The sequence below is a fragment of the Toxotes jaculatrix genome, chromosome 16, assembly GCF_017976425.1.
Source record: "Toxotes jaculatrix isolate fToxJac2 chromosome 16, fToxJac2.pri, whole genome shotgun sequence".
Lineage (NCBI taxonomy): Eukaryota > Metazoa > Chordata > Actinopteri > Toxotidae > Toxotes > Toxotes jaculatrix.
In genome coordinates this window covers 4,717,110-4,743,116 of record NC_054409.1, presented here as the reverse complement: position 1 = coordinate 4,743,116, position 26,007 = coordinate 4,717,110, and the positions used below count along the sequence as shown (strand labels likewise).

Below are 26,007 nucleotides of genomic sequence, written 5' to 3'. Positions count from 1 at the left end.
GTGAGCGCTGCGTCCGTGAGCTGGTAAACTCACGATGGTCTGGACATCTGAAACCTGACTGTGTTCTGATGAACCAAGGTCTGACTTAGCAAAGATCCTTCTATGAAATGAATGGCCTTATTATGACTGTTCAAGAGGTTTATTGAAATTGTTTCAATCAAATCAAATTACATGTGGGTGAAACAAATAATTGAAACAATTTAGGGAGAGAAACTTGTTTTTTTTAGTTTAGTTTTTTTTTTTCCCCCCATTTTTCTATCTTAGCATAAAGATTGGAAGCGAGGGGGAAACATTTAGCTTAGGCTCTGCCCAAAGTTAAAAAGCAAATCTATAAACTTCCCTTGAGTTCTTTAATGAACACGTTTTATCCCCTTTATTTAATCCACAAAGAAACAGAGACATGAAAAGAACAATTTGCGGCTTTAGGGGTTATAAATAAAGTTTTATATATATAAAGTTTTTTGTTGAAACTGTATTAGCTAGGTGTACCTAATAAACTGACCACCGAGTGTATGTTTCGTTTGCTTGCTTTTTTCCCAGACCTCTGTATGGGATGTACACAGTGTCCTGAAGAAAGGTAGGAAAACAGCATGTGTTGAAATTGCCAGCGTTTCTAACTGCTGCCACTAGATGTTGCTAAAGAGCCATATTTCACTGACAGCGCCTTTAAGGTACATATACTGTCCCATATAAGCGTCATGAATTTGAACAATGATATGTGATTTAAAGCATTCATTGACTTAGAAAACAGTTTTACCGTAAAGCCCGGAGCGCAGATGCACTCTCCGGTCACGCTGTGGCAGTCTGCACCGTTCTGGCACTGGCACACCTGCTGGCAGGACTCGCCGTAAAATCCTGGGGTACACGTCTCATTGCAGTAGAGGCCGGACCAGCCGGGCTTACATGTACACTCCCCTGACATTGGGTGGCAGCTGGTGACAAGAGGAGAGAGAGCAACGGAGCATAGTTACAGATTGTACTTTGTTTAGTGTTTGTCGTACTGTAGGTCTGCTTAGGATTCTAATCGGTCAGCAACTGAATCTTTATTGGCCCTTACAGGGTCAGGGGCCTAAAGGGTCTAGTATGCTGTTTCTCCCTTCTCTGAGAGGGTGCACAGCAAAACCTGACTCAAACTGGGACCCGTCAAGTTTGTTCAGGGTAACAGAACTCTAACAGAGTTAAAAAAAACAAAAAAAAAAACACCTGGAGTAAAAATGTCTGATACTGATGGACTCAAAAGTCTTCATGATGTTTTCACTCCACACCGGCCGAGCAGGGATTATCTGCAGTGCAACAGGTGGAACCTGCTTGTATTTGTTCGTGCTTGTGTTTGACTTGACAGCTGGCTCCACCTGACACAGCAGTGCCATTGAGGAGCAGCAGAACAGCTGTTCATGCGCAGGGACACATGCAGCCTGCCAGCTGTGCCAGCCTAACTGATCACTGGCCCTCAACAGTCAGCTGTCTACAGGATCAACATTAAGAGAAGTGGTATAGAACATGGATATGGATGGATGGTTGCCATGAAGCCAAAGTTGGAACAATATTTGGTGCATACCTTTGTGTGTTCTGGGCGTAGCACGGACACTTCCTGTCACACCGGAGGCCATAGTGTCCTTCAGGACACAGTCGGACATCGCAGATCTCCCCTGTGTATCCTGGCTCACACAGACACATTCCGTTGGTGTGGTAGCACTTGCTGTTGTTCTTACAGCGACACTTCTTTGCGCAGCCAGCACCATAAGTACCAACTGGACACTCGTCTTGGCACCTGTTCACGGCGAGAAACGCAGCGATATCCATGGTCAATGGATGGAAAAGGTGGAGGGTTAATTAACAACAATTAACTATGTTTAAGAAATGTGTGTTACCTACATGCTCAAACTTTTACTTTAGTACTTTTGACTTTTGACATTCATTTGACAGTTTTAGCTACTTGTTACTTTTAAGATGAATTTTTGACATAATGGCTAATATAACTAGCTTACAAAATACAGCACATCGTTAAGATTAAACCAGTGATTTCCAACCCTTTTAGCTCTTCTGACATCTTACACACAGCAGTGTGTAGTCAGGGTCCTATTTCAGACATGCATGAGTTGTTACAGCTCCATCAAATAGTTCCCCTTTAAACTTCTCACGTGGTTTCACCTCAGATTTACCCGCTGACTGGATCCACCTGCAGCAGGTAACATGCTACTGACACACTGATACTTCAGCATTAATCATCTCATGCTCTTATTCCATCAGTTAGAGCAGGTAGGAAGACGAGAAGAGGGCTGATATGAACAGAACTAGAATCATTTGTTCGTACTTAAAGGATTTTATAGAACTTTTACTTGACAGTCGTCATACGTTGTATGAGAAATGTTGTATTGAACACCATACCAGACACCAGCTCAACCGCACATCAATTCCAGCTGACAGCTCTGTTAAATTGATTAAATCCTGTTCTCAGTATATCATCCACATTCTTGCCAAGTGCTGCCAATGAGCAGTGTTTAATGGTTTCCAGTGGGTTGGGTGTGGCCATAGCCAGCACCAGTTCCAAGGAGTGCTATACCGTAATGTTTGGCTTTCCTAAAACCCTTATTTACTCATAAAAGTGCACTTGGAAGGGCTATTCCTGTCTCGTCACTGGTCTGCTTAAGTATATGGTGCATGCTCTCTGATATTGTTAATTATATGGGCTTCCAGCCCTACGTGGCGCTCTGCTGAGATTTGTCTTGTGAAAATATTGACTGAGCTTCCTGGTTGGGTTTTTTTCCTCTTTCTGCTGGAGGATACAGAGGAGTTAAGCAGACACAGATGATTTCATTTGGACTATGTTGGTCATCATCTGGTCCAGCGAGGACAACAAGGTCCTGTCTTCTGTGTTTTAGAGGAGAATTTCAGGGCTTCCACCTCCCTCTGAGCTACAGATACAGTATCATAGGTGCAGCTCTTCCTTTTCAGTGTAAATCAGCCGTCAGCATAATTATCAGTCAACACCCTTAGCTTAGAAATAGCGTCAGACCGATGTAGTCATATGAACGGTTTCAACAAAATGTCTCTGTTATCTGTTTCATTTGTCACTGTTCTGTAAATGCCTGGAAAAAAACAACAACAATAACATAAACAGATTATTAAATATGAAATATGTGTGCATGGATCACCAGACTCATCTTTTTCTTTTTCCATGTTTTTTTTTTTTTCCTTTTTTTTTTGGGTGTAATATAGCTTTTACTTTTCAAATTCACTGACTGATTTTGTCATGTCAAACGTGTAGCGGTTGTGTATCCCTGCCTGACCTTACAGACATTATTTGTAAGTAAACGGAAATAAATGCAAAAAAAACCTTCATTCTTTATATAAGAAACATATGTAATGTTATTAGATCTATGGACTTGATGGAAATACAATGTACACTGTTGCCCATAAAGTCGGAATAAAATAATTTTACCTCTTCTCATGAAATGATTGTGACAATGTGATTTATTCTTCTTAAAGTGTATATCTTCTCAAAGCTTTATTGATTAGTCTCTTCTAATGTGATGTATAAACAGGAATAAAAAGAGGAATGTGTCTGAAAACTAAATTATTTCAGCTTTATTGGCAAAAGTGTATATGTAAAAGAATGACATTTAGTTTAGTTTTAGTTTAGTTTTTAATGATGTTTATGGTATGTAAATCACACATTCGTCACCAATACTGACTGTTCAGATCAATCCTGAACTGAATTCTGGGACAAACAATACAAACCATAATTCTGCTGATTCCTGTTTTCATTCCAAAAAAATCCACGATGAGCACCTTAGGGATTTAGTGCCTTGAAAGCAAACTGTAAACTGTTACTTGTATGGATTCTGGTTTACTGAGAAAGTAGCTCTCACCGTTCTCCTGTGTATCCAGGGGTGCAGAGACACTGTCCAGTGGACAACACACAAAAGCCGTTGTTGTGACACTGACATTCCTGGGAACAGTTTTGTCCAAATCTCCCCTCGGGACACGGCTGGCCACACACCGTACCCTACACAGCAAAGACAGCATGAAGACACACATACAGATCAGATCTTTTCTACAGGCCTTTCTGTTTTCTGGGCCCTGCTGATGTGTGTGTGACTGCTGAGAAAAAAAAAAAACAAATTAATTCATTTTCCTGATCATGGATCCAGCTTCTCTGTGTCCTGAAGTAACTATGTATTACCATCCATCCCGCAGGACAGGAGCACTCTCCAGTCACATGGTGGCACACTCCTCCGTTCTGACAGGGACATCTCTCCTCACACTGCTGTCCATGTTTACCTGGAGGACAGAGGTCTTCACAGCTGGGAAGAAAAAGACAGCATCAGGTTAATTTGCCTGAGATGTGTAAACTTTGTAACAGTGTCACTTTTATTCCTGTTCCAACTTAAATGAATTTGCATGATAATTATTAAGGTTAGCAATTAAATATTATTTTCATTATGAATATAATTTAATGATAAATGTACTTTTTTTAAACTTTAAAATGATATGAACCCCAAAAGAAGCAAATACTTATATTTAAGAAGCTGGAACCAGCCAATGGGTTCAGATTTTTGATTTATAAATCATTCATTAATCCACTAATAGTTTGAAAACTATTGTTTAACAAGTGACATAAGGGTGTGTCACACATAAACACCACCTTTTACATGATCATAAACCCAGTAAAATGTTATTTATCAGTCTCATTTACCTAACTTTTACTTTCAAACGTTGTTTGAACAATCGTGTGTGTGACAGTATAACATGCTGTATGTCTGTCATAATCATAACATGGTTTTTAAAATGATTTGACAGAGAAAATTTCATGTAAAGACCTCGTTCACATTCTGAAGTCAAGAAATTCAAAATAAAAGTTAATAGTTAGAATATCCTTAGTTACATGTGTGTGGATCTACAAGCATTACTTACTTTAATAGGACACTGCTCCTTAGGTTTTGTAGCAAGACAGCTAACAATCAGACTTGTGATCTTGTCTGTGCTCTGAATGTATTGTAAATGGAAGCGAGCTGAATCACATCTGGATTTTATCCCAATATTGAGTGAAATGACAAGTGCAAATGAGGCCAAGGATTAAAGTTCTCTGACCCCACTTCTTGTGTGAGTGAACTGGATTAGTAAAAGTCTGAGGAGCCAAAGGGCCCATGGAAACTGATGAGCTCATACCCTAGCCCAGAACAAAGGCACTTGAGAAACTCTCAGGCTCTTTGGAAAGAAATTTCTCAAGCATTTAAAAATGAAAACAGAATTAGAAACGTAGAGCAGAAAAGTGACGGTTACCCAAACATGGACTGTATTTCTCTACAGGCACTGGGGTTTTTACTTTAGCATCAACCTTTGAGATTAGAAACCTTGGGAAACACATTCTCTCTCTCTCTCTCTCTCTCCTCTCTCTCTCTCTCTCTCTCTCTCACACACATTCTCTCCAACTTACAAAGCTCCAGTATATCCTGGGGAGCACTTGCATTCTCCAGTCACATGGTGACAGGCAGCGCCGTTCTGGCACTGACATTTCTGCTGGCATCCATTTCCATACGTGCCCACTTCACACTGGGCCTCACAGCGCCAGCCTCTGTATCCAGGAGTGCAGATACAGGCTCCGGTGATGGGGTTACACAGCGCTCCGTTCTGGCACTGGCATCTGTTACTGCAGTGGGGACCCCAGTGGTTACTGTCGCAAGCTGAGGATGAAGGAAAAGAATCAATGGCTTTTGATGATCTTCTTGATTGTTTGCACCACTTAAAAGAGGTCAGGTTCTCTGCCCCGAGAGCAGGCGCGTCGTTCTCATCTTCCACCCGACGCACACAGCCTTCTAACAACCTCTTCTCACCCATGATCAGCCTGCAACTGTGGGGCATTTTTTTCCCCACCAAACCTGATGACATGAGCAGAAATGTAAAAATTTGTTGTGTCATCAGGATGGGGATGAGTCACATTGTTGCCTGTGGTGTTATGATCCAGATCATCACTGCTCACGTAATGATTCTTTTTCACTGAGTCACGAGGACAGGCGTTTTACAGCTGTGTTGGACCTGCTTCCAGAGGGATGCAGCAGAAAGGACCAAAACTGACAGTTTGTTCGCCCATCTCTAAAACTTTCTAAACCTTCCCTGTGTTGGTGAAAATGCTAATGTAGTCACACTCCTGACTTGACTTTCTGGCATTAAGAGCTGCACAGCACAGCAGGCAAACAAAAAACCCTAAATCAATCCAGAGTTTACTAATCTGACCGAGTATCCAGGGCGGTATGAACATGCTCACTGAGCTGAGGACAACAGTAAAAGAAAAGTTTCTGATCTAAGTTTCTGAGGTGATTCATGCTTTTATTTTCCTCTCTCTGGCCTAAGCTATAAATAGGCTGCTCTCATCTAAAAAAAAAATGCTGCTGCTGGTGTTTTAAAAAAAAAACTCTAGGGAATATGATCACATCCCATTCTTGCCTCATTGCACTCCGAGCTCCCCGTGGCTCAGGATTTTGTTGATGACTTTGCAAAATCAAGCTCCTGGTTACATAGTTTATACAGCGTCTTCAGAAAGTATTAAGACCCCCCCCCCCCCCCCCCCCCCCCGGGATGTGTTGGACAGTGAAGTCATGCTGGGTCTGAACACAAGCCGACTCACCAAGAAACATAACAATGTGCCAACAAAAGGCTATGAAGAAGAAGAAGAAGACTGGCTGGCAAACAAGCACGGCTGTAAACAATGCTGCATCCAACATATGTGAAAGACCAGAAACTTTCAGGTGCTCAGGCAAAAAGGAGTAAGCATATGCAGGGTTTTGATTTAAAAAAAAAACAAAAAAAAAAAACATACCTTGTCTGTTCAAAGATCAAGTGTGCAGAAACCGGAGGGGTCTGAGTACTTTCTGAGGCCACTGTTTGTGCCACAGCGCAGCCTCCACCTAATTTAGGATTTGACAGTGAGCTGTGTGCCACCACATCATTAAGTCGAGCAAAACACACTTGAACAAACTCTTGAGGCCGAAAACCAAAGACCATGCTCCTCATCAGTGACGTGAAAGCCAGAAACAGCCTGACCCGAGCCCACCTCATTAACCTTTGGCTGCTGGATCTCAGCCTTAATCAGACCACACCTCACACACACACACACACACACACACACACAGGAGCATACTCTGCCACGCATCTGGCCTTCCCCATCACTCAATTTGTAATGGCAGCTTCAATTTCACCATGTGTAGCCGCACTGAACTGCTAAACCGGACAATGTGTTTGCACCGCATGTTTATTCTAGATGTCTTTCATCTTGAGGGGAACACATCAGGAGACCATTGCCCTCTCAGAGCCGGGTAATGACTGGGGACAAAATAGGAGGGAGTCAAGACGGTTTACAGAGACTGTCAGACCTTTAATTATGAGACTCTGTGTCATGGAGGTCTATATTAAGTTCAGGGGAAAGTGAGATAGGGGAAAAGACAAGGGCTTTAGAACCTACCGTGTGTATGCTACTGCAGTCAGTTAACTGTTTAGCAGCTTTAGCATTAAAGGATCATTCCAGTTTATTAAAGCTTGGGTCTTATTTTCATAGCTGTGAAGGACATTTGGCATTTGTGTTGGTTCGGATGACATTGTGCTCTACCAAAGTAAATGATGACACCACCTCCACCTCCCAGCATCCACCCGTAGGTGCTGATCCCTGCCCTGCTCAGGTTAGAATATAGGGGTGCAGCTTTAAGTTGTGGCTCACTGTTTTTTTTCTATTAAACATCAGTTGCATTTCACTTGGAGGGTGGTTTTCTGTGGGTGGATATCTGCTGTCAGCAACATGAGGTTGTAAGCTGCAGAAGAGGCTTTGTAAGTGAACCTTTAATTGACAAAAATTTGCTTTTTTATCTTGTTTAGGTTCTGGTTCACTTCCATTATTGACACCGGCCAAAATGATTCATTCACACGGTGCCGTAAAAATGGTATATTTACTTTAAATAACACAGAATTTCCTTTGAGGTCTGGCGCTCCTCTCTTCTTTTACATAAACACAATCTGGTGTTTATGTGCCCGGCATGCAAAGTAACACGGCCATCTCCGACCATTCCGCCATTCTGAGGTTGTTCAAGTGATTAACAGGCTCCTTTTTTATTCCTCCTGCATTAGCCTACTTCACTCTGACCTGATAAAAAAAAGTGCATACTTCCTTTTCCTCAGGCAGTCTGGCCCTGTGTGACAAACAGTTGCAAGAACTGAAGGGGGGTGGGGTGGGGGGGGGCAGGGGGATAGGGGGGGGGGGGGGGGCAGGGGGACAAAGAGGAGGAGGAGATTAGAGATACTAAAATGCACATGTAAAAAACCCTCCTGCATTCAAGTCTGCCATCCTGGTACCTTTGTGAAACCTGACCTAGATTGAAGAAAGGCCAAACCTCCAGGAGCTTGGGGCTCCTCATCCACTCGCTGGAGAACAGACTGTTCTCTTTCATTGGCCAGTTCAAGATGGTCATGAACAAAAAAAAAAAAAAAAAAAAAAAAACAACAACTGTGCCAGGGTTTGGTCACAAGGCTGAATGCATCGCAGCCTCAGACAGGATCTCATGGTTTTAAAGAAAAAAAGCCATAAAAGCTTATAAAGTTCATGCGTCATTATCTGCAGCAGGGGGGGGGAATATATATATATATATATATATATATATATATATATATATATATATATATATATATATATATATATATGCAGTGTGACTTCTACATACATGTGTCTTCATTACAATCTGTAGAGACACAACAAGTCAGAAATACATTTCTTCTCACCTCGCACCAAGAAACACTTCACAGGGGAAAGTCAGTCAAGTAGACAAAAACTCTTGAGCAAGTAACTTGAGCTGCCAGTTGTTGACGGTTGGCTCAGCTCTCACTCTCCATACTAAGGAGGGATTGGGACCCGGGAATGTTTTTTCCTATCTATTTAGTGATTACCCAGTCCACCAGGCATGGCGCACTCATGGGAACACAAAACGCCTCTCACACTGATTACGGAGGATTCGCAGTGAGAAAAAACATCTGTAGCATTTCCCCTCCAGTTTTCCACGCGGAGCGGGAATGCGTGTCTTCCTCCGGAGTTTTCTACCGTCATGTTACCATAAAACTATCACAGCATTAAGCAATGTAAAACAAAAGAACCTACGCCGCAGATCGTCTGTTTGTTTCTTTAAACACCACTCATTGATATCGTTCCCAGCTTAACGCTCGCATTGGCTTGTCTGCATCCACATACACAGCTAGTAGAACTTTACTCTCAGAGTTCTATCTGTCTGCCGGGGATCTCCAGAGGCTGATATGTCATGTGTGATAGACACGCTGTAGATTATACTGACCGTGCACGGAAAAAGGAGAATTTGTGAATGAGTAGTTGTAAACGTGAAGGTGGATTCTATCAAATGTTTGCACAAATATTCCTTACAGGTCCAGTGAAGCACTGGATGTTTATAGATTCAAATATTAAAAAAAAAAAAAAATCATTTCTGGTTCGATTTCGATCTTTTAGATCACATAGAGTCTGTAGGATATACAGTACATGCTGTTGTTCAGTATATCCTCAGAGCCTGAACTTGAGGCCTCCTGAGCATCTTGTGCTGTTATCATGTGTACTAAATCACAAGCTCCAGTGCCCCGGGTCATTTCCTGCCACACCACAGACTTTTCCCCTCCTATTATTCCTGCTTACCAATGAACACAGCCTTCTCCCATTTCCTGTCTCCGAGCCCCCCCCCCCCCCCCTCCCTCCAAAATTGATCCTAAGACATATTGTTAAGAACCACTGACCTGTTAAACACAGTGTCAGTGCATCGCAGTCTTAGTCTGAAGACATGTTACTGAAGGGGGGCGATGAATGAACTGTGGCCCAAAGCTGCAAGTAACTGAGTCAATCTCACCAAATGTCTCGCTTTCTCCACAGAGACACGTGCACACGCAAACCCGCTTCTCCACTTAAATGAACTGTTTCAAGTCCAATGCAAATGTTAAAAAATATGACACGATTACAAGTTCAGTGAATCAGTTCTCTCAAACGAGAACAACCCATCAGACAGTGGGAGAATCAGCAGCTTTCTCAGCCTCTCTATCACACACTGATAGCGACACAGCACAGCTCAGGGTGGTTTCTCTGGGCTTCAGTCTGGTATGGATCACTGGCCTGACTGGGCTGACTTACTGTCCCAGAGACACAAACCAGTCATTACTGGGGAGGAAGAGATCACAATAAAGAGACGCTCAGGCCAGAGAACATATTTGTTTTGATGTACTGAGCTAAAGTTACATTCAGAAAAACCTCACTTTAGAAACTTGGTTACTCTAGTAACATGGTTTTGGTGGTGAGTTGGAATAAACCAGTGAGATGCAGTATTTAGGCCCGATGGGAAAGTTTAAAAAGGCTCAACATCTTCAGCCCGAATGAGACCTTAAAGAAGAAGTCAGGTCATATTCATATTTTCTTTCTTTTTATTTATTTATTTTTTTTAAAAGATGCATGTCTTCCACAGCCAATGAACTTGGAGCTGAGAGCCACAGACACAGCAGGGAAGTCTTAAAACACAGATTAACACATTGATTTTGGTTCTTCTCCTGGAATTTTAAAGGTGCCCTTTTCTATCAGAATAATAAATGTAGAGCCCTGTAAATCAATAATATAGATGTAATGATTTTTAAGGAGGAGGCTGCATCGTTTTCCAGCCCTGAGTGGTGTCTGCAGAACTTCCTCTCAAGTTGTATAAGGAATCAAAAGAGTTTAAAAAGCTCATGCTGCTGCTCAGAGAGTTATTATTCATGTGAATATGAAGTAGATCACTAAAAATGACCTATCAGCTTGTGGCTGGACAGTCAAAGGACACTGTTTTGAGGGAAAGAGTCAACTTGGGGGGGGGAAACATGGTTTGGAGGCAATGCATGTGAGCATGGTGGAAACACTACAAATACTGTGCGAAACAATACGGAACTCAAGTCTGAAATAATCTAAAATATAGTGAGATTCTTTGTGTGAACTGGATTAATAAGACCAGTACTATTTATTATGTGATGTCACCCACTTCCTTTTCTTCTTTGTTGTCTCGACCTTTTCTGTTTAGACCAGCTAAAGACTTTTTTTTTTTTAACCATTTCATATCTTTTATTTATCCCAACTGTTATTAAAACATTTACTGTTGTACATAAAGCACAGATGGCCTCGTGATTCCCAAATCACATTTCTTATTTGCATGACTAGGGATTACATTTCCAAGTCAATCACACTTTGATGAATTTCCTGCTTACATGAGAAATGTTTTCTTCTTCTTCTTCTTCTTTTTTTTATTAATAGAAGAGTGCTGTGTGTGTGTGTGTGAGAGCAGACAGACAGGCCAGGCTTGGTGGGGCCCAGGAGAGCCCTGGGGGCCCCTACGCGACAATAAGCTTCTTTATTACAGGCTGAAACTGAAGACAGCAGTGGCACACCCTCTGTGGGCTCCTCATGCATATCAGCTTATAGGTTTGCACGGAGATGCATTCACTGGCTCATAAGCAGAAACGAAAATAACCTCCCACAGACACGGAGTGGACACTGTCTGCAAGTCTGATGCCAACAAAGCTCATGTTTCCACCAGTGGACATTAAAGAGCCCCATAACATAAACAGCAGTTTTAACATGCTGATGAGTTCAAGCTACCAAGTAACTACATAGAAGTTCTCCAACCCTTGTTACGTGTATTGGTCAATATCTTGAAAACTAAATAACTCAACAAGCCTTATGCAAATTTCAAGTCAATCAGATTTACTGCTTGGGGGGGGGGGAGGGGGCGTGGCCTTTCCAAAACTGTTTTTGGGCCCAAATACAACACCACCATCTGGATGATTGAGCTCATGTTTCTTGGGAAGCATTCAACCATTCAACCAGTTGTTGGGCCAAGTTCAATGCCTTCCTAAATATTATTGAAACTAGTACTAAGTTAGAGCAGACAGAAGAAAAATGCTGACCAAACACTTGGGTAATTGATAGACAGTCGTGCCTTATTGTATTGCCATCTCTTGGCAAACTCCATGCAGGGTTGCCAATATGCCTAGGCTCAGGTGGTCGTCCTTCCAGCAGGTCCTCCTATCTATGCAAAGGATTTCTGAAGCTTTGTGTCCCTGATCAAGGACCTTTATGTCTAGAGTTCTGATGTTTCCCCACATTTATGTCCAGTAAAGTCAGTTTCCACAGGTTGACTCCAATCAAGTTCTAGGCACATCTCAAGGACAATTAAAGCAAACAGGAAGCAACTGACAACAGTTTGGAGCCACAGCAAAGGGTCTGAATACTTTTGTTAGATTGATAGATTCTTTCTGAAGCCTGTTTTTGAACTAACCACGGGGTTTTTTATAATTCTGAGCCTCGAAGACAACGGTTGACATTTGCATTGCATTTTCATGCTGCTATGGAAATGAAGGAGCTACATGCAGCTCTCCAAAAGTGAAAAACTGCAGCGGATGGAGACTGCGTGGGATCACAGAAGAACTGAGACAGAAATGAGCTTCGGTGCAGATTAACTGGACTGGAAAAGTAAAATGAGCCTTGTGAAGGCTTGTAAACACGGCTTCATGACAACATTCATGGCAATCTGCCTTTAAATTGTTGATATTTCCTGTTATCATATAGAAACTGTTAAAGTAAAAGTACAATTTTTTACGGTTTAAACAGACAGTCACGAACAAGTATCTTATATTTGTATTTATGTATGAAAAGAAAAAAAGAAAAACAGAGCTATGAGAACAACAGTGTGTTTTCCTCCTGTGGTGTTTCTCACTGTCGGTGTGGTACAGTGTAGCAGTCAGTAAGACGATACAACGGTCTGTTTTTTTTGTCTTGTGTGTTGAGAGTGTTGTTCACAGAAAACCAGTCTCTCTCTCACACACACACACACACACACACACACACACACACACACACACACAAAGACGCCACTGCTCACGGACAGCAACAGCTGGAGGGACTTACCGCTGGAGCAGTTGGAGCCCCCCCAGCCCGGTTCACACTGGCAGGTGTTGGGGGCCATACAACGGCCGTGGACACAGCTCTCTGCACAATGAGCTGGACATTGGAGGAGACAGGAAGACCAGGCCAGTGATTAGTACAGTCACAGAGACTTTTGAAAAAGATATCTGCAGTGGAACTGTCATGTCAGGCTGAATGGATAAAGGTTCTCATTCATACTTTCCCTTTAACAGAGCTGCTGAATTAAGACAAGGCTCTGGAATCTGACTGCAACACAGTAAATCTGTGAAGTAACTGAGATGCATGATGCTCAGTGCAGAAGAACTGCACAAGCCACTCATCAAGGTCGTCATTTCTTTGCACAGTGGCACAAAGCCACTAACCCAATCTACTTTCTCTTCTAATCATCCAGGTCTTGACTGACTTCTTTTAATTATGGTTTTCACATGTTCTTGTTTTGCTGTAACACTGTATAAACTTCACGAAAGTTTTAAATTTAGAGAGGAATGGACCACTTGAAAAGCTCTTCATTGCATGAAAATGTGCTGGTGTTATTTTAATGCATGTGAAAATTAATTCCTTGGAACCTTGAATCGAGACCAGAATTTGAAAAAGAAAAAAAGAAGAACTTTTCCAGTTCACACAAACCTAAATAAAAAAAAAATAAATAAAAAAAAGAAAAAAAAAAACAGCTGAATTGTGTCCACCTGGTGAATGTAAAGTCCAATGTTTACTCCCCTTTCAGCTCGGGTTTGGGCTCCTCCAACTCCTGAGGAAAATTATTTGTCCAGTCAGTCTCTAAAGTGGGATCTGTATAATGTGTATAAATCTATGCGACACCGAAAATATGCACCGTTTTCCATTAACAACATCTGATTTCTCACGTGGTCGGACACCAAGTCTTTCGAACTAGTTGTGACAGACCACCTACCAGCCCTAACGGTAGCTTTCTTGCTGAGCATCCAAAAAAAGAATATGAAGCTCCCTTTATGTCACCAGCTGCATTCTGTTGCTAAATCTCTACATCTGTCATTAAACCATTGCTCTTAAACGATAAAATACACAAAGCCATTTCATAAACTAGGCTTCACTGAAGTGTACCAAACAAACTGATTGTGTCCATACAAAACATATACAGTATTTAACCTTAATGCACTCTGGAAATGCCCTGTCTTCTGAAGCCTAAGGCAAATCCTCCTTCCTTGTAGTGCTTTTTTCTTCGAGGAACTCAGTGAGATGCGGCATGTGATAGTTGCTTATACAACAGAGCCTTTTCACACCAAAATAAATTCCCCTATGTACTCCAGGGGGCACAGTATCACACCCCCTCACAACCCCCCCCCACCCCTTCTCCTCATAAACAAAAATACTGACTTTCTTTTATCACCGGCTACTTAATGCTTTTCTTTTTTTTACTGTCACTGCCAAAAACAACAGTTGTTGTTGTTTTTGGCTTCACACCTGTCACTGTCTGGTGAGGTCAGAGTAGTGACAACAAATGTAGGAGACACAGGCTGCTCTGTTTTTCTGATCGGTGACAGTCACTCAGCTGAACCATGACTCTTCCACCTGTTGTTATTTTTTTTTTTTTTTTTCTGTAACTTGTCCCCTGCTGCCTCTCTGTCACACAGCGACAAACTTCAACAACTCATTGTGTCACTTTTTAATTATATTCCCTGCTTTGAATCAGTGATTTGGTTTTACTGCTGTTTGAATGTGCTGTGCCCATTTTAGCAGCTTTTATTAAGTTCAGTTGTGAGTAAAAAAGAACGGGAAAACAAAAAACCCCAATTGTTTCTGAACAGAAGTGTGTATCTCTTCTACACAGTTACACAAGCAGACATTCTTAATGCCTCCACGCCGGTGACAGCTGTGGCCAGAGGCGTTTGTGCTTTCGTGCATGTCCGTCGATCCGTCCCCATTCCCTGTGAGCACGATAAGTCGGGAACGCCTTAAGGGAATTTCTTCAAATTTGGCACAAATGTTCACTCGGGCTCACGCCTGGAGTGATTCATTTTTTTTTGGAGGTCAAAGGTCATTGTGACCTCACAAAACAGCATTTTGGGCTATAAGGCATGACTTCATTTGCTAATTATGACAAAAACACACTTAATACTTTCTATTAAATTCACCACATATATTAGTCTGGACAGACACTGATGTAAACTGCAACTTGACTGGAACTACAACAGTTGAGTTTGAGGTCTCTTGGGTTCATACCAATATATTCATCTCTCTGTGTGTGTGTGTGTGTGTGTGAGAGAGAGAGAGAGAGAGAGAGAGATACCCACGAGCACAGATCTCTCCATTCTCATAGAAGCCTGGGCAGCACTGGGACTTTCTTCGGTACATGGTTTTCTCTCCTCTGCGATATGCCGTCCGATAGCTCACCCTGCACACAGACATGAAGTGAGATCGCAGACAAGAATCAGACACTCGGGAGAGGAAATACGACTCGATGCAAACACACGGTGGTTTTTAATTTTGTCTTCATTGAGACAGAAAATGTGGAGTGAAAACTGAAGAGCCTACATATACAACTGGGAGTCGGAAATCTTTTCACTCTTTGTGTGTGTGTGTGTGTGAGAGAGAGAATAGATAGTCTGTGTGAATGTGGCAGCTGTGTAATGGAATGATGACCTGACCGTTGGCATTACCTACATGTTTTTGCAAAGCATGCTGGGATAGGTTCTATCCCCCTGCAACCCCTCACTGAATCAGCAGGTACAGATGAATGAATGAATGAATGAATGAAGGTGGTGAAATCTGGAAGACAGCTGACAGACAGGAGACGTCTGCTGGGACAGTACGTAGGCTACATCAGGAAAAAAAAAAAAACAAAAAAAAAAAAACAGCGGTATGGTCCTTTAACAAACCACCACTCTCTCCAAACTTACACATACACAGTCTCACATCTCGCATCAGGTCCTCACCTGTGTCTGGTGCACTTGAACCAGTTTAGGATGTCGGTGCAGCTGGTGTAATAAATCTGGTCATAAGGATGGGCGTACGACTCCTGCACCGTCACTGAGTAACTGAAAGCACAGGAAGAGACAGAGAGAGAGAGAGGAAAGAGAGATCAGAAAAAGCTGACACACACACCACTGCCCACCTCTGTATGCTTTTTGACTTTCTCCTGCTGACTGACTACAGATTTTTTTTTTTTTTTAATTATAGTTCTTCAGAAAAGACACAGTAAGTTTCTGCCACAATTTTCCCCAAAAATCCTCAGATCTTGGCGGAAGTGGGAGTTTCTTCTTAAGCCTCATTATCATCAGCTTGATACCCTTACTTGTCTTCCTCTGAATCTTTGTCTTCCATCAGTCTTCACTGATGAGAGGACGCTCTGAGTGTGTATGCAGCTGTTTCCTCCGATTAGTCTGCGAAAGATCATATATCTGGGAAGTCTGCCTACACCTTTCTTCTTTTATTTTTCACTTAATGGATTTACAAGCTGCAAACAGCTTCAATTCACCTTTTGAACACCTTTGTCCTGAAGAAGTGTGAGTTATGTGGTGTGACCCACAGACGCTGGTCTTCAGAAAATATCAGTCATCACTCGTCATCAGGCATATTCACCTGACAACGAGTGATCAGTCAGAGAGAAAGTTGAGCTTTGACTGAATTGTGTCTGACACATTGTCTGACAGCAAAACTTCAGCCTAGCTCAAACTTTTTCTCAAGACGACCCTGCATTGTTTTGCCAGAGCCCCCCTGAACTGCCCCCCCCCCCCCCCCCCCCACCCCCCACCCCACCCCCCGCTGCTCTGATGGACTGATTCCATTGAGAGTGATGTGTTTCTTTCACACAGGGCTACTGTTAATCCAAATGTGGCCCGTGGCTCTCTCATATGGTTTGATCTGCTCCTCGCATGTTTGGCCTGCCGAATTAGTTACCATGGCGACTGAAATCGGTGGGAAGGTGAGCTGTCTTTGTGACCCGAGTTCCTGAGGTCGAAAGGCCTTTAAAGAAAACAACATGATAGCAGCATTGTGACTGACCTCTCCCAGTGGCTGCAGACGTTGGGATCCTCCAGGTTGAGGGAGGAAGCGATGCAGGGCAGGAGGCAGAAGGCCACAGTCAACAGAACCGCCCTGTGGCGGCGCAGTGACACAGCCATCTCAGTCAGAGGTGGACCCTTCAGACAGGGAGGGATGAGGAGAGGTTGTTGGTTAATGTGAACAATCTGAAAATTCTCCCAAGTGAAGTCTAAAGTCACCGATGATTAGCCTGTGAATTTGACACAGATTGAAAAGACTGAAAACAGGAAGTCTTTTTCCCTATCTTTCATACTTTTATGTTTCCACACCGAACTCTTTCGCTTTTGTTTACACAGTCTGGTTAGAAGAAAATTCCAGAGGACCTGCAGGCTTTCCAATTTCAGTGGGAACCTCTAATTTCCAAAGTGGTGTCTTTAGTGTAGCAGCATAAACGTTTGAAATCTGGGTCATATAATCAACAGTGTTCACCACACTATCTGCCCTGACTCGTGTGAACTCCAAACTTAAAAAGACTGACTTCTCTTACACAGCTGTGATATTTCATTTTGACAGAACTCCAGTGAAAGATTGGAGGTTCCACATTGCTCTGGTGTTATTTAAGTATTTAAAAGTATCTCTTGATGATAAGGAAGGCGTCCACAGTTTCGCTGGATTCTGGAGGAAAAAAAAAAAATAAACCAATAATAAAATAAAAACTGGCATTTACAAATACAGCTTGTTCATTTCAACAAACAACTACAGGGTTGGTGTAGATTTTATCAATGAATTTGCTATGCACCAGGCCCACAGCAAGAAAAGTCATGAGTCATGAGTGTGTAATATTTCAGTCAGTCAAACCCACGTGAGATGAGTTATTACATTTGGTAGGGTCTAGGCTCTGTCCTCAGAAATCCCCACAAAGGAGCACTGAGCAGGGAGGAGGAAGTGAGAACTCCACCTGCACCCTAGAGGAAGACTCAGACTCTGAGCCTGCAGGTAGATGCCGATGCTGGAGCTTTGAATTGTTCTAACAAACAGCAGCAGCAGCTGCAGCAGCAGGGACAGCACCGATCTCAGGTTGGTGGCGTGGCAGCAAAAGACTGAACGGGGCAAGAACACCACCATAATCAAAAGGGTGCGTTGGATTTACGTTGAGTGAGAAGAGGGTGACATGTGCAGTGTAGCAGTCTGGCACTGGCTGCCGACTAGCAGCTAGCTTGCTGGCTTTGCTACATTTTTTTTGGTTTGCTTTTTAAAAAAAAAAAAAAAGCTTCTTGTTCACTCGCTGAATTTATCACACTGTTCTCACAGTAAAACTGAGAGCTGTAGGTTTCAGGCTTAATTTACCTGCCCCCAGGGAGCCCCATACCCAGCCACAGCCTGGACCCCTTCACTTTCATCTTTTTTTATAGGATCCTTCCACATTTCTAAGAACCATGAATCTGTTATCACTGTGTCGCTCTAAGGTCAGCTGACTGAGACTGACTAGCATCTCAGAGCTGAAATGTATTCAGAGAGGACAAGCCAGAAAAAAAAATGTGTGTGTGTGTGTCCTGCACCCAGCCCCTGGTGTGTTTTCTCTCAGCCATTCAGCAGAGAATATTTCTCCGTCTGCCCCAGTGAACAGCCCAACAAAACATCCTGAGCATCAGTAGTCCTGTCACATCACCTGTGTGGACTTCATCTGAGAGACAGAGGACAGTCAAACAGACAAACCCTCAGGCTGAAAAAAGTAACAAGAACAGCTTATTTATCACCGTGTTCGTGAGGAACCAACTCTTAGAAAAGGTATTTCTGATGTGTTGTTGTAGCAGTGACCCAAAGCCTGCTTTACTGTTTGAAACTTTGAATTTGTTAGACAGCTCTCAATGAGTCTCCAAGTGTCTCCAGTGACCACTTGTGATTGGATCTCGCTTCCCTGCTCTATATGCAAATAAAACACATACATCACAGACTGCAAAGACCAAGTGTGTTGTTGTTTTTAACTGGAGGGAGCAGTGTGCTTCCTGTGCCAAGTCTGCTGGAAAGTAAAAGAAGAAGAAGCAGAAGAAATCAAAACATCACAGACTGGGTCTGTTTTTAATTTGGTAATACAGTTGTTGGTGCAGATCGGTCAAAAAACCATGGATACTAAACAACAAATTCTTTTAGACAAGACTAGAATACAATAGAAGGGACTAAAGACCATCCACCAACCAAATCGGTGTGTACGGCGCAAGGGAACACACAACATGAGGGAAGTGAGTTTGGTGAAACAGATAAACTGCACAAGATTTATTCAGACAAGGGAGGCCCTTGTGGGCCTCAGAAAGGGAGAGTACCAGTCTCCTTTCTCGTTTCTCAAGAAACGACACCACGATCAAGGTAAAGGACAAATGATTATAAAAGTATATCTGATTTTATGTTTGATGAATCGCTGCTAAATCCAATATTGGAACATGCCATCTCTAGTTCAACCGGATCTCTGTAGTGTAGGATATCCAAATAGGGATTAAGCAAATAGGGCATAAAAATACAGGTGAGACTTATGTCTCATTTATCTGTGTGCTCTAGAATATGGGAAGTTATGAGGATTTCCGCAGGTGTCTGCTTGATCAACACCAGCTGCTCTGTGTACCACTCTGCCTATTTCTGCTGAACCTCAAAGGTGCTATTATTAAAGTTTGTATATGTGAAACTGAGAAAGGGATTAGCTTGGAAAGTTTTTAAAAAACTAATCATGAAACTCCCCGACACCATTAGAAACAGCAATGCCCTATAGAACAGGTGCAGCCCACCATATAAAATATGATGTACATTTGCTAAAAATTCAGTTGTTCCTGCAGGACTGCTCATGCCTTAGAACTCTGTATTGGAGGAATAAAGCATCCTGGACTCAACTTCTCTGATCTCCTGTATTTGATTGACTCTGTGCATTTTCTCTGACCAAGATCTGAAAACTTAGAATCTTTACTGAAGACTAAAAGACTGCAAGAAGAAGGTGTGGGGCCTCAGCTGGACCTGAGCTCTGCTTCAACTGGCCCCTGACGGGGTTCCCCCATCCAGCCTGAAAAATCCACACTGGCATGGTCTTTAAGTGTTTAGACATCAAAAGAACCAAACCCCATGCACACTGTTAAAAATTATGTGAGACGTGCTTAAAAAAAAAAAATGCTAAAATTTAATTCAAAGACCAAAGTACAAAGTATGGCTTAAATCTCTGAGGGGAACTTTAGGATTTGTCAGTGTGTCCACAGTAAGTATGTCTGGTCTTCTTCCTTAATGGAACAGGAACAGCTGGTGACTACAGCACACGATATGGCAACTTTATTACTCCAGCTGCTTGATGAATTTGAAGAGGACAATAAGGTTAGCCCCCTGTCTTCTGGCTAGCCTCTTTTCAAAAAAAAAAAAAAAAAAAAAAGTTGGTTGATGGAAGAAGTCTGTTAGATGTCTCCAGTCTCCAGTGGCTGTTATGGCTGCTGACAGTGTGTCTGTGCAGAGCGGTTTATGGGCAAGCAGGGCCAGTCCTCTCTGGTTTCACTGAGCTAAGAGAGGGCACAGCTGCAGCCACCAACGCTGAAACTCTCCCCACCCCAAGACAACTGCACTGCTGCACAAACAAGGGCCATGCTGTGTGTGTGTGAAAGGGCTCCAGACACACAACCCCTAATGGAGCGGATTAGGCTGGGCAGCACAACTTTGATACACTGTTCCAGGCAGCACAGTATTGACGCCTCTCTGTCCACTCACAAAGGATTGCCAGGAACCAAGACCTGCTGTCTGAAGTCCCTCCAGGACCAGACAAAGACTGTACTCAGGCCACGGACCAATATTTATTTGCAGACACATGCATGGGTTTTTTTGGGGCCCATTTCCGCAAAGGCAGGAAGCATCCAAATGTAAGCTCAAATGATGCTTCCAGACACTGTTGCTAACCCTGTACTCAATGTTTCCACTGCCAGTAAATTATTTCGGATTTGGTAAAAATTTGTTATAGCGACCAAGTGATCAGAGAGTGTGTGTCACCTCATGGCGGAGGATATGGCGAAGAGTGGCTGTTCAAAACTATGCGCACAGGAGGGTATTTTTCCTGTGTTCTGCCAGACATACAGTACATGCAATTACAGGACAGTATATTTTGTGTTTTGGGGATTAACAGCAGCATGCTAAGATGTTACAAAATACTGTGTGGTGATTCACACATGGCTAAGGGCCTTTCTTAATTCATTTTAAAAGATGGCAATTATTGTTTATTCTTTAACTTTTGAGTTTTGCAAGAAAGAGGCGGACATGAGCACAGCTCTAGCTTTCCCATCGCGGCTCGTTGGTTGTACCAAACAAAACAACAGCTGAGGCTCATGAAGCAGGCCTACAGCTGACTCTAACGGTTGTTAAGCAAAGCCTGATAAAGTACAGCTTGGTCAGAGCGCGCATGTAATGTCAACTCCGACAAACTGAGCTAATGATGCGTTGAACAGATCGTCACACTGAGGATGCAAAAGAAACTTTGGAACATCCACTGAAGCTTCCAAGCACACATGCAAATGCTCCTTATGTGGGAAATGCTCCTTATGGGTGATGTGTCTGTGATGATGGTTTGGAAGTGGAAGATGTAGAAGCAAAGATATAAATATCTTTGAATTGTTTACTCAAAAACATCCATCATTTTTGCGGGTCGGAGAAAACACCGCTGCTATGTGTGTGTTTTTGGCTTTTGTACCACACAGTCAGTTTTGTGTCTCCTGCAGTGTGAACTGACATTCCCTCACTCACTTTCACTGAAAACACCACACAGTATATGTCATCCTACAGTCAATGTGTTTCTGTGCACACTACCATTGCCGTTACAAGTCATCAGTGCAAACGTTCAGGGCAAATGTTTCATTCCAACAAATTAAATTCAAGTGAATAGGATTTCATTATCAATTCCAATCAATTGTCCCAGCACAGATCAAACAAAGCTGAAATTCCTACTGCCTATGTGAACACTGTCATTGTGTATATTCTCCTCCAATGCTTGAAGCATTAGTTCTGAGGACATAATATTACATTAGACTCAATCCTCCCAACTCCTACAAGCTTCAACTGACACTTCAATTCCTTTCAGTGCTTTCACCTTAGCTAGAACTGCCCCCTAATAGCCAACCAAATGCCAGCAGGTGAGCAGAGTCTTAGTCCACCAAGTTTTGATCACAATAAAAAAAAAAAAAATCAATCAATCAATCAAACTACACAGTGGCACTCAGTCATGGAGATCATTTACATAGCTGGTTTCTTCAGTTATTAGATATTAAGGTCACATGGGCATATGCAGTGGTAAGTGGTCTGTTTTTATACAGCACATATTATCTTATCGACTAGTCAAAGCGCTTTATGCTACAAGTCATATTCACCCATCCACACACATCTGGGGTATCAGTATCTTTCCCAAAGACACTTCAACATGCAGACTGGAGGAGCAGGGGATTGAACCACCAACCTTCTGATTAGACGACCTGCTTCACTTAACTGAGTCACAGCTGCTCAATATCAAATCACCTCAAATTATCAAAACACATAGAAAACACAGGACAGTCTGTTTCAGTAATTACAGGTGTCAGACAGGAAATCCAAAGTGTGGGAGCATTTTGAGATAGTAAAGGATGAGGACCCCAAGAAAGTGAAATGCTGTTTGCCTGCAGATGCTGCCGACTGAAGTTGTGATGTTCTAGCTAGCTCTGGCTAGCTAGCTCATTGCACTATGTATCTCCATGTGCCTAAGTCCATCTCCATTCTTGTCATTGGTTTCTTCACAGTTTATCTCACAACACTTGGTGGTCTGGAAAAAATGTGAATGTGTGGTTTTGGCAGGTGCAGCTTATTAGACCCATTAAGGTCTCATGGGCACTATTTGTTCAGACTTTCTCCAGTGGGTCCCTTACTACTCTTACCAGGAACAGGTGGTGGCATTTGGAAAAGCTGAAAAAAAAAATGGTCCGCAGACTGTTAGCTCCCTTAGATGCAGACATCCACCATCCACCAAAACAGTCACATTGGTGGATGTCTCATTGAACCACAACAAAAGGAGCTACAGTATGCAAACCTTCGTTTTCCTTTATCGCAGTTTCATTTCACACTACTCAGGTTTGGGTCTGTGATTGTATTTAGGCTTCAAGAATGTCCTCCAAAAATCTGTCACCCCTCCAGCACTCTGTTTAGACCGGAGAACTAAAATTCAGTATTGGATTAAATAAAGCGAGCACTTGTGAGAACTTCAGATAAAATAAAATTTAGCAATATATAGCCTATAAACAACAGTTGTACAGTCTTTTCCATAGGTACACTGTCAGAACCTCATATCTTAGCTCAGTAGTGGCTAGATTCAAGGCTGTAGCTATAGCATTTTGCATTGTGCCCTGTGATATATTCTGATTTCAGTGGATGGTGGAAGAACTATAGGGCCTTTTTTCTGCCCTTTTTCTTCCTTTTCCCTCTTTGTTGGTGGTTCCAGAATCCATCCCCCTAAGTTGGAAACGTCTGCCACCAAAAGGTTTAAAACTTAAAACTTAATTCTGACCCACTGCCAACGCTTGCCCTCCCCAATAGTAACCGCATCAGCTAATCAAGTTGCTGCAATAAATCAGCCTGCCCCAGATCACCCAGTCATCAATGTGGTATAGACACTACAGTTTGGTCGTGTTCAGTTCTGAACCTGCTTTGTCTCAGATCCACTACTCCTGCTTACCTGCCTCGTTGCCATCTGCAACTCCAGTCTACCTCAGCAAAGCCATCTGACTATCTACAACCCAATAGAATTCCTTTAAATTTTACATAGTCTTCTGGTCTGTGTTTGTGTTTGGGTCCTAAGATTGAACTCTTCCAATTTAACGCTAACAGCTGACTTGAACGAACACTGTTGCTGAGGTAGATTAAGAGCTCCCTGAGGAACATCACAACCCGCGTTGAATCAGTGCACTAACCATTCTCACACCACAGTCTGTGAAAAATATCTATTTCTTTAGGGCAGAAGCGATTCATTACAGTACAATGTATTCCCTGACTACATGTAAGTCAGTGCAGGTCCAACTCACATGATGTTCTTCTCACTGTTAGGAACATCACACCAACACCGGGTGGTTCGTCCCTTTGCTCTCATGGATTCCATAAGATGTTGGAAACCTTCCTTTAAGCCTTTCATCACATCATTCATACTGCCAGCTTCCTACCACATCCCCAAGGTGCTCTACTGGATTCAGGTCTGGAGACTGGGGGAGGCCACTGAAGTTCACTGAACTCACTGTCATGTTCATGAAACCAGGGCCTAGAGTGAGCCAAGAAAACATTCCACAAACCATTTTTCAAGGATTCATGCTGTACATGCCAAAATCTGGCGACAGTCATCACATGTGGCACTTTCATCCCCTTAAAACACAGAACTCTCAAAATTGAAATCAAAATTTCAGAGCTCTGGCAACACTTAGCCAGAATAGTTCAAAAGAAGTGGTTACCCAGTGTAATGACTGCAGATAGGACAGATACCTGCTGCCTCAGCTCTCAACCTGCTCTGAGCAGGAGGGTGCAGCCACACCCTTTATGGAGACTGTCCTCCCACTGGAGAGCATGCCAGTTGCCAAGACACCAAAGCAGTGCAGTCTAGGAAATGATCTTGGCATGCCCCAGGAAAATGCTAGTACACTTCGTTCGCCAACACCAAAACATAACCCGTTATTTCTAAAACTATAAAAACGTAATTTTATATAACAAACATCGCACTTGACGTCCTAGCTCCCACAACTATGAGCACCATAAACTACAGACAAATTTTAGAATGTCTTCCATCCAGACCCTGTGTTGCCAAGGTGTAAAGTGAATGAAGGACTGCTGCATCCAGTTCTGTTCCCAGAAAACTGGTGGCAACATCCTCCCTCCTAAAATAGTCTGATCTTGTGACTTGTAAATTGCAGTTTGGTCTGTGTTTAGTGGTGAAGTGAACCATTTCTGGGATCTCTGTTGTCCAACTGTCAGTGGATGAGAGGTGGTAGAATGTAGGTCATAATCATCACTTTATAATTTAGGACTTTTGCGTACTTAAGGTGCAGTTTATGCAGTTAGAATTACAGTTCCAGTTACATGCTTCATGTAGCCATAATTTTGAGGTTTGGTTTTGTTTGATTTTTTGTCACAAAAAAAAAAAAAAGAAATTCCTTGAGATTATTTATTTATTTATTTTTAACTTTAGTAAAAATATTTTCACACTGTCAAAATACTGTTTTCTCTCAGTTCTCATTATGTGTAAGGTCCCTTGACATACATACATCAACATCAATCTATCAATCTATATTTTTTCTATTTCTAATACTATTTATGCCAAGAAAAGCGGAGGACAACTGATCAAAATGAGAACTGGGTTTTCACATCTCGTCTGTAATCTGACATTCCAGGTACTCTGCCGTGTTTACCTTGTCTATAAGAGAATAAGGATCCTGCCTCGGCGCATGGATCCGTCCTGTGGCGGTGATGCTGATATGTCCGGTGGTTAGAGAAGAGAAATCTCAGCGCAGTCCTTTCGAAAGGCCATAAGACGTTGAAGGCTGAAGTCCCCCAGCGTTGTTTATCACACAGTCTCCGGCAGCGTCTCATCAACACACTGACCAACTTTCTTCATTCACTCCAGCACAACGGGGCCACCAGACTCCGGCGTGACGTCGCCAGCCTCTCCGCCAATGACGGACCGGTGTCGACCTGTGAGTTTCATAGGTTTGAAATTTCGCCACACGCAGATGCAGAACTGATCACAATACAAACCGATTAGATTTCTGTCCAACCTGATCCCAACCGACGGTGGTTTTATACGTTTTTATTTGGTCAGATGGACAAAATAATTTGCTCAGTTGTTCTTGTTTTTAGTAGGCGGGGTCTCCTCTCCCCTGTGTCTCCTGTGTGTCCCCGCCAACTGATATGTGTGGTTTGTCCCCGTTTGTCCTCTCTACCTGTTCTTGTGTGTCCCGTGTGTCCCAGCCAGTGGTGTAGCGGTCCATGGAGAACTTTTTTTTTTTTTTTTAAGTAGTCTAAAAAAAAAAAGCCGTTTCAGAAAACAGTGACATGTAAGA

General features: G+C 42.6%; 1 protein-coding gene across 1 annotated transcript in view; it reads right to left on the bottom strand.

Annotated features, from left to right (window-relative positions):
* Positions 1-25,597, bottom strand: part of megf10 (multiple EGF-like-domains 10) — a 34,517-nt gene extending 8,920 nt beyond the window's left edge. The window contains exons 1-10 of the mRNA XM_041059538.1: positions 25,357-25,597; positions 16,958-17,094; positions 15,889-15,990; positions 15,247-15,347; positions 12,959-13,051; positions 5,441-5,687; positions 4,187-4,307; positions 3,873-4,009; positions 1,559-1,771; positions 758-932 (exon numbers count right to left, since the gene is read on the bottom strand). Coding sequence (XP_040915472.1) covers positions 758-932; positions 1,559-1,771; positions 3,873-4,009; positions 4,187-4,307; positions 5,441-5,687; positions 12,959-13,051; positions 15,247-15,347; positions 15,889-15,990; positions 16,958-17,076 — 1,308 coding nt within the window. The 5' untranslated portion in view covers positions 17,077-17,094; positions 25,357-25,597. The remainder of the gene's footprint in view (positions 1-757; positions 933-1,558; positions 1,772-3,872; positions 4,010-4,186; positions 4,308-5,440; positions 5,688-12,958; positions 13,052-15,246; positions 15,348-15,888; positions 15,991-16,957; positions 17,095-25,356) is intronic.
* Between the last annotated feature and the right edge of the window lie 410 nt (positions 25,598-26,007).